Below are 12543 nucleotides of genomic sequence, written 5' to 3'. Positions count from 1 at the left end.
GTAATTGTCATAGGTTTTGAAGATGCTGTCGAAGGAGTCGTGGTCAATTTCTGCAACATATCTTGCAGAAAGCGCACACCATCACTACTGAGCAATGGTGATGGAGAGAGTGAATGTTTGTCACTGTGGTGCCAATCAGATGGGCTGCTCTGTCCTAGATGGTGTCGAGCTAATCAGAGCTGCATTCACCCAGACAGGTATAGAATATTCCATCACACTCCTGACATGTGTACTGTAGGTAGTGGACAGGCTTTGGTGAGTAAGGAGATGGGTTGCTGCAGATTCCTAGTCTCTTACCTGCTCTTCTAGCCACAGAACCAAATGGCTTATCCAGATCCCTATGCTGTAGCAATGCACTGCTAGCACTCATTAGCATCATTATGTTTCTGTTAGAGTGAAAGGTAAGGCTGGTAGGATTAGAAAAAAATGGATGAATAAAGATATAGAGCCTCTAGTCAGGAATAAAAAAAATCATATATTAGATAGAGATAACTGGGTTGAAATGAATCTTTTGAACAGTACAGTGCAGGGGCATACTTAAAAGAGAGGCCAGGAAGGCAAAGAGATGATATGAGACAGCCATGGCAAATAAAACTAAGGATAATCCAGAGATTCTTATAACTACATGAAGAGCAAGAGAGTAGTGCCCCTTAAAGATCAAAAAAGTAGCCTTCGTGTTGAACCTCAGGAGATGGGAGAGAGATTAAATTAATATTTCACATCAGCTATTACTGTGGGGAAAGAAATAAAGGTTAGAGAACTCAGGGAAATAAATACTGATGTTTTGAAAACAGTACATTACAGAAAAGGAAGTGCTGGAGGTCTTAGAAAATATAAAAGGTGGATAAATGTCCAGGACCTCATCTAGTGTATCCCTGGATGTTCTGGGAAGTTAGGGAGGAAATTACAGGGGCCCTTGCAGAAATATTTCTATCATTTATAACTACAGGTAAAGGTCTGGATGACTGAAGAATGGCTAGTGTTGTGCCTTTGTTTAAGAAGGGGTGTAAAGACAAGCCTGGGAATTATAGACCTGTGAGCCTGACTTTGGTGGTGGGTAAGTTATTGGAAGTGAGTCTGAAAGATGGGATTTATATGCATTTGGAGAGGCAAGGAATGATTAGGGATAGTCAGCATGGTTTTACGTTAGGGAAAGCATGTTTCACAAACTTGATTGTGGTTTTTCAGGAAGTAACCAAGAAGTTTGATGACATTGTTTACTTGGTCTTTAGTAAAGCATGGTAGACTAATTCGTAAAGTTAGACCAGTGGATTTCAGGGTGAGCTGGCTGACTGGATACAAAATTGGCTTAAAATCAGGAGACTGAAAGTGATGGCAGCTCAGTGGTTAGCACTGCTGCCTCACAGTGCCAGGGACCCGGGTTCGATTTTCGCCTCAGGCGACTGTCTGTGTGGAATTTGCACATTCTCCCCTTGTCTGTGTGGGTTTCCTCCGGTGCTCCGGTTTCCTTCCACAATCCAAAAATGTGGAAGTCAGGTGAATTGGCCATGCTAAATTGCCCATAGAGTTAGGTGCATTAGTCAGGGGTAAATATAGGGTAGGGGCATGGATCTGGGTGGATTACTGTTCGGGGAAGGTTGGAGGGGGGGGGGGGGGGGAGGTCGGTGTGGACTTGTTGGGCCGAAGGGCCCATTTCCATACCGTAGGGAATCTATATCTAATCAAAAAACCTCAAATTCTTGTTCAGCAAAAGAATCTAGCTACGTCCGAATTCAAAATATTCATAATCCAACCTCTACCACCACCTGAGGCAGAGAGCTTCAAATAAGAGAAAATCAAATCTCATTTCTGGCCTAAAAAGATGACCTATAATTTTAAAATAGTGCTCCTAGTTCTGGATCCACCTACAACAGGAAACATCCTGTCCACGTCCACCTTGTCAAGACGGTTCAAGATCTTATACACTTCAATCAAGTCACCTCTCAGTCTTTGAAACCCCAGTAGAAACAACCAATTCATTCCAAGTATCAATCTAGTCTGAAACTTCCTCTGAACTGCCTCCAATGGATTTTCAGCTTTCGATGTGCTAATTAGATTAAACATAATATTAATGGATGTATCAGGTTAATGAAAAGGGTTCACCCACCCATTCCATGACACAAAACCTTTAAAATCTTTGCTGGTTATGGCAGCTAATGTCATAAAAGGATATCTGCTCAACCTTCTACATGATGACTGCACTGGTCCACAAAGTGATAGGGCAAATCTCAAACAATGACAAGACAGAATATAGGAAAGAGATTGAGTGCTTAGCTGCCTGGTGTAAAAACAACAATTTTTCCATCAACAAAACAAAGGAGCTGGTCATTGACTTCAGGAAGTGGGGTGGAGGGCATGTCCCTGTCTGTGTCAATGGTGCTGAGGTGGAGATGGTTGAGAGCATCAAGTTCCTGGGAGTGATGATCACCAACGGTCTGTGCTGGTCCACCCATATTGATGCAATGGTCAAAAAAGCACAACAAATGTCCCTACTTCCTCAGGAGGCTAAGGAAATTTGGCATGACAAGAACTTTCACCAATTTTTATAGAAAACATTCTATTTGGATGCATCATGGTGCGGTTTGGCAACTGCTCTTCCCAAGACCGCAAGAAACTACAGGGAGTCGTGAATAGAGCCCAATCTATCACACAAACCAGCCCCCATCCATAAACTCCATCTACACTTCCCGCTGTGTTGGGAAAGCAACCAATATAATGAAATTTAAAAATCACACAACATCAGGTTATAGTCCAACAGGTTTTTTTTGGAAGCACTAGCTTTTGGAGCACTGCTCCTTCATTCACAATCATCTGATAGAGCAGCAGCGCTTCAAAAGTTAGTGCTTCCAAATAAACCTGTTGGACTATAACCTGGTGCTGTGTGATTTTTTTTTTAAACTTCGTAAACCCCAGTCCAACACCGGCGTCTCCAAATCGTGAATATAATCAAAGACTCCTCCATCCTGGCTATACTCTCTTCCACCGTCTTCTGTCAGGCAGAAAATATACAAGCTCGTGTACACGCACAAATAGATTCAAGTACAGCTTCTTCCCTGCTGTTAGTAGACTTCTAAGTGGACCTCTGTAATTTTAAATTTAATGTTGATCTTGCTATTTATGCATCTTCTCTGCAGTGGTAACAGTGTATTCTTTGCTCTGTTCTATTAAGTTTGTATGGTATGATCTACCTGTACTGAACCCAAATCAAAACTTTTCACTGTGCCTAGGTACATGTGACAATAATCTATCAAATTAAATCAAATTAAAATCCTGACTGGAATATTGCAACATTGGTGGCTGCAGAAATCTTCACAGGCAGTGGTGTGATGCACAGTATTGACACGGACTGGAAATGCTGGACCTTGATCTTTGAGCTAGTTAAACTATTGGAATGCTACAAATACTGGCAGTGACCCTGGGATATGAAAGAGATAATATTGTAAAGGGTTCCCATCTCCGGTCACTTCTAAGCTCATGGATATACTGAAATCTTGCCCATTTTGAGGGCTGCAGGCTCAGTGAAACAGTACAACAGCCAGAGACAGCACACAGTAAGGAAAATAACAATAATGGGCAAAGTTTTTATCTATTCACCAAGCAAAGAGACATCGAGAAAGAAATAGTTCTGTTCTAAACGTTACCATAGTTCAAGGTTGACATTTTCTTCTTGTGTCAGCTGAAAATAATCTGCAAGTTATGAGTCCTATGACACAGTAAACGATAAGAGGCGTTATTTCCCAAAACTCTAACCCTCCCAGTTAAACATGCCATTATAGCTGCCCCATGCATTCTGTAAGAGGATACATCCATCCAAAGTTCCAAATGATTAAACACTGACATTACAGCGTTCCTTTTCCATCCTTTGAAATTTAGAATTTGGAGCAACGCAGTGGCTCAGTGGTTAGCACTGCTGCCTCACAGCACCATGTCCCCGGGTTCGATTCCAGCCTCAGGTGACTGTCTGTGTGGAGTTTGCACATTCTCCCCGTGTCTGCGTGGGTTTCCTCCGGCAACTCCAAAGATGTGCAGGTTAGGTGAATTATCCATGCTAAATTGTCAGGGATGTGTAGGTTGGGTGCATTAGTCAGCTGTAAATATAGGATAATAGGGTTGGGGAATGGGTCTGCGTGGGTTACTCTTCAGAGAGTTGGTGTGGACCTGTTGGGCCAAACGGCCTGTTTCCACACTGTAGGGAATCTATGATTCCGTGAATTTTTACAAAGTCAGATACATATATCAAAACTAAGTGCCCAAAAAAATCCACAGTGAATGCTCGTTACACTCTTTCTGGAGTTTTATTTTGTGCAAGATATTCGGGTCATACATACCATTATGGATATTTACCTGTGCAGGGAAAAGCCAGAAGAAAAGGTTGCTGTTGTAGATCTTATTCACTGTCAAAAATCCAGAGTAGCTCTTCACAACTGGGCCTTCTAGTGGACCCACTAAACTCAACTCTCGAGCTGGAAAAAAGAAGTGAACAGAGTTAACACTTCTACACAAGTCTGAAGAAACTCTATGCTTGTTCAAAGTTTAAAATTTCTTCATGGTTTTCAAATTAGTAAACATAAACAAATTTCCCTCAAATGTATTGTTCTATGTTCTATGTTCTATTCAAAAAACACAACTGGAAAACAGCCTTGAATAAAACTCTATCCAAAATGCAAGATTCGGGAGATTCCCAAGGCATTCGCCAAGTATGAGAAGGGGAAAGGAAATAACCAGGGATAGAATAGGGCCTATTAGGGACTGTGAGGGCAAGGTGTGTTTGAAACTAGAGGACAATGGCAGAGTGTTCACTTCATATCTGTCTTTACTCAGGAGGTGGAGGGTGCAAGTACAGAATTCGAGAAAGGTGGACTGTGAAATCCTTGAACCGATTCATATAAGCAGCAAAGAGGTAGTAGAGGTTTTCGTAGATTTATAAGTGGTCATCTCCCCATGTCTGTTTGAGTTGTGACATGGGAGATGAGAGAGGAAATTACAAGGGTCCTGACCCAAATTTTCAAATCGTCTCTAGCCATAGGAGAGGCGCCAGAGGACTGGAGGACAGCTAATGTGGTTCCACTTCACAAGAAGGGTGGCAGAGATAGACCAAGAAAGTAAAGATAACTGAGTCTAACCTCAATGGTAGAGAAACATATGCAGAAATTAGTGAAGGAGTATTATTAATCTCCATTTAGGGGAGAGACAAGACTTGAACAGGGATAGTCAGCATGGCTTTGTCAGAGGGAGGACCTGCCTAAGAAATCTTGTGGAATTTTGAGGAAGTGATGAGGATAGGGCAGTTATGTAATTTATATGAATTTCAGCATGGCGTTTAACAAGGTCCCATATGACTGACCGATACAGGTCAAAATACATAGGATTCAGGGAAACTTGTTAAGTTGGATCCAAAATTGGCTTAGGTGACAGGATACAGAGGATGGGTGGTCAAAGGCTTTTTGTGTGACTTGGGCCCAGTTTGCAGTGGCTTACCACAGGGGTCACTGCTGGTCCCTTTCTTTTGTGATTTTCATAAATGATGTAGATGACAATGTGGCGCATAATAAATAAGTTTGCGATTGACACAAAGATTGGCTGAGTAGTTGACAGTGAGGCCAAAGGTGTTAAGTAACAGAAAGATAGATTGGTCAGATCATTGGGAGATAAAATTTAACCCTGATAAATGTAAGGTGACGTACTTTGGAAGAAGGGAGTATTCAATGAATGGTGTGCCACTCAGAAGCTGAGAGGAAGGGAGGGATCTTGGGTGCTTGTCCACAGATCCCTGAAGATGGTAGGTCAGGTTAACAGTGTGACAATACTATGGCTTTAGGACGTGTGTTTTGTCTTGGTTTCTTTTAGGCAGAGATTGGAGTCAGGTGCTAAGCAGCCTCTGAGAAGATAAACAATTTGAGAGGCCTTGGAAGGTTGTTTTTAAAAAAAATGTTGGAACAACAGAAACAGCCCAAGTGGGTGTGGGCAAGCTCCATAGAGTCAAGAGTGTGGTGCTGGAAAAGCACAGCAGGTCAGGCAGCATCTGAGGAGGAGAATCGACGTTTTGGACATAAGCCCTTAACCAGGGAGAAGGGGAAATGGGGAAGCTAGTGAAATCCACATTTATCCTATGTGGTTGCAGAGTCCCAAGGTGGAATATGAGGCGTTCCTCCTCCAGGCGTTGGGTGGTAACAGTTGGATGAGCACTTGAAGATAAGCATGTAACATTCTTTAAAAACACTGCAACTTCACTCATTTTAGCTTGCCATCAGAAATACCCAGCTAAATTATTATCGGAATTAGAACGTAGTCTAGCAGAAACCTATTAACCTCTCATTCATATTCAGAAAGTTTTCTTTGTACTTAATTATGAAAACAAACTAGAAGATGATTTAAAGAATCAGAACATTCTAATTGTACCCTTCTAAATTAGAGTTAAACAGCTTGATGTTTGCAATTATAATCGACTGTCGGCCAATGTTTATCTCACCTTTCTCAATTTCTCCACGTTCCAGGTAAGGAGTGAGAAAGAGGGGTTTCCCAGGGTCTGCCACTGAGGGTGTAGAAACTTTGACACCATTAAACATTTGACGGAGAAAAGTAAACCTTCCAGACATACAGCATGGCTGAATGGAAACGAGTGCAATGACAAATAGCCATGTTTGCCACATCCTAAAGGAAATGGACAGAGAGGTTGTTTAGTCTTAGGAAAAAAATGCTTCACATTTCTCTGTGTAATGGAGCTGCAATGTGGTAAATCAAATTGTTAGTTAAACAGCCAAATACAAAATAATTAATCTTATTATTTGTAAATTAAATAATGGGTGCTTTATAAATCAACATTAACAAAGATGACATACATCTATCAGTAATTATATTATTGGATTAATAATCGCCCCTTCCATTCTGTTTAAAGCAATCCTACTGTACATGAATCAATCGCTGCAGTGAGACTTCAGTTATGAATTGCATGACTTCAAACATATTGTTGATACGAAATGAATTCATGGAAAGTCAATTTCCATGCTACGGTGTTGTCATTGAGTCAGAGTCATATAGCAGGAAAACAGACCCTTCAGTCCAATTACGCAATGCTGACTGTGCTCCCAAACTTAAACTAGTCCCACCTGCCTGCACTTGGCCCTGTCCCTCCAAACTTTTCCTATTCATGAACCGTATCCAAATGCCTTTTAAATGTTGTAATTGTACCTGCATTCACCACTTCCTCTGGAAGTTTGCTGCACACACTAACCACTCTGTGCAAAAATGTTGCCCCTCATGTCCTTTTCAAATCTTTCTCCTCTCACCTTAAAGATATGCTCCCTAGTTTTGAACTCCCCCACTCTAGGGAAAAGACCCTTGACATTCAACGAACCTATACCCTCCATTTTATAAAGCTCTGCAAGATCAACCCTCAACCTCCTACTCCAATGAAAAAAGTCCTAACCTATCCAGCTTCTCCTTATATCTCAACACCTTCAATGCCAGCAACATCCTGATCGATCTTTTCTGAACCCTTTCCAGTTTAATAATATCCTTCATTTAACAGAGTGACCAGAACTATACACAGTACTCCAGAAGAGGCCTCACCAACGTTCTGTACAATGTCAACATGATATCCCATCTCCTACTACTCAAAGGTTTGTCATACAGTGTGTGCTCTGCCAAAGGTAGGTCCTCGGCTATTTGTCCACTAATATCATTGGAGCCATTTTATTTGCAAAGGGCAGTGGTTGCTCACCATTGTCTTCTAGTCTGAGGGCAGATTTAGTTAGCACATACCAAGATTACCTCAGCCATAGCAAAAAACCGACCCTACACGTTAACATTATTCTGAACTACATGCGAGGTTATCTAGCCAACGGAACTAATCAGTCTCCGTTGCAACACTGGATACAGCAGTAAAAGGTGAGACTTAAGTCGAGACATTAAAAATCAACAATGTGAAAAGTGCCAGAGGAAATAATAACATGCAGCTAGAAATCACTTTTTTGGACTGAGTAAGAAGCCTTCTCTTCTAACCACTAAAATAATGTATTTATTGTTTGTTAACAAGTCAGCAATTACTATGGACAGAGACATATGTAGCAGCTGCTTAAGACTAGCACTTTTGGTTTGTATGTGACATGATTTCAGCTCAATTTGCTTAACACATTGAGCTAGAATTTACTGTAGCTGTTCAGCATTCATTGATCATTAGATTCAATGATTCACGAGATTTCCATAATTTTATTCTGCACATAATTGCCATGGGAGCTGGAAATGGCACTACACTCTCTACAGGGGATCCAGGATCCGCGTGAACAGAGCAAATAACTGTGCATCTCCGGAATCGTCAGACTGAAGTACCTTAAATGAACAACAAAGTTGAATCAGGATATGAAAGTAGTAAATTCAATATCAAATCAGATACTGAAAGGGAATTAGAAAGAAAAAGTAGGACTGGATTAAGTGCAAGTATATAAGAATTAGAAAAGAGAGGATTTTAAAAAAAAAGTATATACATCTATAGTCATAGAACCTTGCATGTGAAACACATTCTATATCCAGCATCTTGGGGTAGAAAACCTGGTCACAACCTTAATCATGTCATTGCAGATTGATGATAGTCATCTTTGGGAAGTAGAAGTAATCAGAGGCAACTTTAAAAACGGTAGCTGCGGACCACAATTCATAAAGATCCAAGATGTCAGACTGCATAAGGGCACGGGGCAGATTTCCCTCTCACCTCAAACTGTAAGTATTCATTCACCAACATGGTCTTGTGTGCAATACTGCCTTTCTTAGATGATGTTGGGATGGCGGGGTAGTAGGAATAAGGTTGGAGTAATCCTACCACATTAACGTTCTCCTATTGAATTTGTGTAGTAAGGTTTGTGCTGCAGACAAAATCAGAACAAAGGTCAATGTAGCAGTATTCCATGGCCCTTCCTGTCAGAGTCGTTCTAGTCCCACTGTAGGAGGACTGCATTAAACTGGCATTTGTATGTAATGTGAATGCTGACTGCTCATGACTAAGATATTGTTCTGTTTCTGATGTTCCGAAGTTTACCAAAACTGCAACCAATGAATCCAGCCACAACAACAGGTCATCATTAATGAGATATTGATAGGTTAAGTAAGTGAACAGAAAGACAGCAAATTGAGATATTGTGGGAAAATGTGAAGTTGTTCATTTTGAAAGGGAAGACAAAAGAATAGTATTATTTAAATGGTGTAAAACTGCAACACAGAGACCTGACAGGCATGTGTGCACGAAACGAAGAAAGCTAACACATAGGTACAGGAGGTAATCAGGAAGGCCAGGAGAATGTTGGCCCTTATTACAAGGGAGTAGGAACGCCTTACAGCAACTGGAGAAGGTGCTGGTGAGACCACATCTGAAGAACTGAGAGCAGTTTTGGTCCCCTTATTGAAAAGGTATCATTTCATTCGAGAAAGTTGAGAGTAGGTTCACCAGAATGATCCCTGCTAAGTAGGGATTGTCTTATGAGCAAAGGCCAAACAGGTTCAAACTCTGCTCAATAGGAGTTTAGAAGAATGAGAGGTGATCCCTTTGACCAAATAGGCCTCTTAAAGGGTGTGACAGGGTAAATGCTGAGAGAATGTTTCTCCTCATGGAAGAGTCAAAGACCAGACGGCATAGTCTCAGAATAAGTTTCTGGGCGCCAATTTAAGACTGAGATGAAGAGGAATTTCTCTCTCAGAGGGTTGAGTGTCCTTAGAATTCCTTGCCACAAAGAGCTGTGGGGGCAGTGTTCCCATGTATATTTAAGGCTGAGATAGATAGATTCTTGATTAGTAGAGGAATCAAGGGATATAGGGAAAGGCAGTAAAGTAACACGAGGAATGTCAGATTAGCCACGCTCCTACTGAATGTGGAGCAGCTTTGAGGGGCCAAATGATCTACTTCTGTTCCTATTCCTTATGGTCGAAGCATTGGACCAGCAACAGTCTTCAGCAGAAAGAGCTGTAGCTGAAAGTCCCCTCAGGTGGTGGTATAGGAGGGCCAGAGTCCGAAAACTCAAGCATAAAGTCTGTTTCCTCTTCACAGATGCTGCCAGACTTGCTGAGTTTCTCCAGGAATTTCTGAATGTGTTTGTTTCAGAACTCCAGCTTCCGCAGTTATTTGTTTTATTTTTAAAGTTTGTGCAGCTGGCTGCTTCTCAGAATCAACTGGGGACCTGTGCAGGATCTCTCAACCCTCAATCGTATCAAGATTGTTACTGATACAATTTGCGCCACATTACACCAGCTCATTTCTATTCCCCAGTGACTAGGTCACTATTGCAGTTTGCGACATAACCTTACAAACATCACTGGCTTCCTCTAGGGCTTGGCATGACAGACTATGATGTCGCATTGAGAGTGCCATACTCTAATGCAATTGACCCCACCTCCATTCCATGAATATACAGGCCATCACAATTACATCTTGGAAGTCTGTACCAGGTACCCCAGAAGCTGCCATGACACTTATATCCTTGAGAACTCTCATGTGCCTACTTCGTTCCAAGGTTTGGATGCTTTACAATGATAGTTATTGAGAAACAAACAATGAGAGCAAGTATAGATATAATGCAGCCCATTCAATGCCACATAATCCTACCATTCTGTGATCTGCACAACTGAAGCAGCCAAAGTGCTGAGAAAGTGGCAGCAGTCTTCAGAGGAGGAAGATCGAGGGCAATGATGGGTGGTACATCACCTTCAGCATGATAGAGCCCAACAGTGTCAGGCACAAATTCCTATCGACATGCGTTGGGTGGAGTATCATCTAACTGTAAATTCATCATTGTTGAAAATGCAAACAGACCTTGTTCACTCCCAGAAGGAAACACACCTTTTCGGTGTTTCTTCGCTTTTGCTGTTGTTGAACAAAAGTGAATGGTTTCAATAGTTTGAAGGCCTTCCAACATGTGACACACCCACACTGCAAAATGAGATGCTGTTACATGATGGGGCATGTTAAGGAAAGAGTAACACTCTCCTAAATAAGGTTGTAACATAGTATGGTGTTAAGGAGAGGTAACCTGCAAAACTTGTAGCTGCAGTTGACAATAACTGTCAATTAGATAGGTGATGTCAATAATATGGCAACACATTTATGAATGCAAGCTTGAATTTGTAATGAAGTGTCAACTGGACCACCCATGTGCTCTCAGCAGCGTTTCTTTATTAATCCCCACCCACTGCGTGCGCTGCCAAGGGCAATTCCTGTCATTGGGTTGAAGTTATGGTTTAGGAACCTAGACAGATTTGGAATGCTGTTCAAAAGACACCAACATGGGAATCCCGAATGGTAATGGTCAGCTGTGCCCTGCATGACATTACTCTGGAAGTGAGATCAAAGCTGCAGCAGGATGAAACATTAAGGATAATTCTGAGGAGGTCAAAGGATCTGATATGCCTAGAGTGTCTGCAGCCAATCACTGAATGTCAAAGAAGCCTCATCCAGACATAGTTCCTGAGTGCAAGAATCGTGACAAGATAGTGTTGAGCCCATAACACCATTCCCCCGCAAACACCAACCCCCCCCCTCCCCCGCAACAATCTCAACATAAATCATTCCAACACCATGTCCAATCCTTTGCTCACCCTTCACTATGACCATAATATTTCCCGTAAAGGGGCACGTCTATTTGGCGGGCAGGGTGAATCATAACAGGTTTGGCATAAGATTTATAATTCTTAAACATGTTCAAATGTGTTATGCCAGTCACATCGTAACAATCACCCTGCACGTTCCTCTTTCCCTGTACATTTCTTATTGCTCCTGGGTGATACTATACCCTGGCTTCAGCAGACCGCACAGCAGATTAGACATCTGACATCAGAGATGCTTGTGCCATATAGCCAGGTTTTAAGAGTCCATGATGCCAGTCTACATGTACCTGTGCAGGAGCAGCCACTGGGCTGGTGGGAGCAGCCCAAGCAGCAGGCAGTGGGGATCTGATCAAGCGAATTGATTTGTGGAGAATGGGGTAGCTGAGGCAAAGTTCACACATCCATTTTAAATTTCACCATCTTCCCGCTCACGGCTGTTCCATGCTTCCCACAAACCAGTGGACATCACTGAGCACACAAGGCGAGGCTTCCCTTCACCTTGTTTGAGGTCGTGGGCCACATGTACAGGTCATTGGTCAGAAAGAAAAACACTTATCAGTTGCCTTCAGCATCCGATGCTCCAAGTAAGTGGGCTTACTTTAGAAATCCTTCAATTAACAACCATGGATCGTCATCACACCTTTATTCTGTGACTAGTCAGGAGACTGGAAAGGGGAATGCTAATAATAGAGTCAGACCTCAGAGATGTACACTATGGAAACAGACCCTTCGGTCCAATCCGTCCGTGCCGACCAGATGTCCCAACCCAATCTAGTCCCACCTGCCAGCACCCAGCCCATATCCCTCCAAACCCTTCCTATTCACATACCCATTCAAATGCCTCTTCAATCTTGCAATTGTACCAGCCTCCACCACATCCTCTGGCAGCTCATTCCATACACGTACCACCCTCTGTGTGAAAAAGTTGCCCCTTAGGTCTCTTTTATATCTTTCCCC

General features: G+C 42.1%; 1 protein-coding gene across 2 annotated transcripts in view; it reads right to left on the bottom strand.

Moving 5' to 3' along the window:
- The window catches only part of cpvl (carboxypeptidase vitellogenic like), a 104286-nt gene that overhangs the window by 70765 nt on the left and 20978 nt on the right, over positions 1 to 12543 (bottom strand). For both annotated transcript variants that reach the window (XM_043689523.1, XM_043689524.1), the window contains exons 2-3: positions 6470 to 6651; positions 4345 to 4463 (exon numbers count right to left, since the gene is read on the bottom strand). In XM_043689523.1, the coding sequence (XP_043545458.1) occupies positions 4345 to 4463; positions 6470 to 6650 (300 nt within the window). In that variant the 5' untranslated portion in view covers position 6651. The remainder of the gene's footprint in view (positions 1 to 4344; positions 4464 to 6469; positions 6652 to 12543) is intronic.

Source organism: Chiloscyllium plagiosum, chromosome 5 (assembly GCF_004010195.1).
Source record: "Chiloscyllium plagiosum isolate BGI_BamShark_2017 chromosome 5, ASM401019v2, whole genome shotgun sequence".
In the NCBI taxonomy this organism is placed as follows: Eukaryota; Metazoa; Chordata; class Chondrichthyes; order Orectolobiformes; family Hemiscylliidae; genus Chiloscyllium; species Chiloscyllium plagiosum.
The sequence above is the reverse complement of the archived record's forward strand: the minus strand, read 5'-3'. Positions and strand labels throughout refer to the sequence as shown.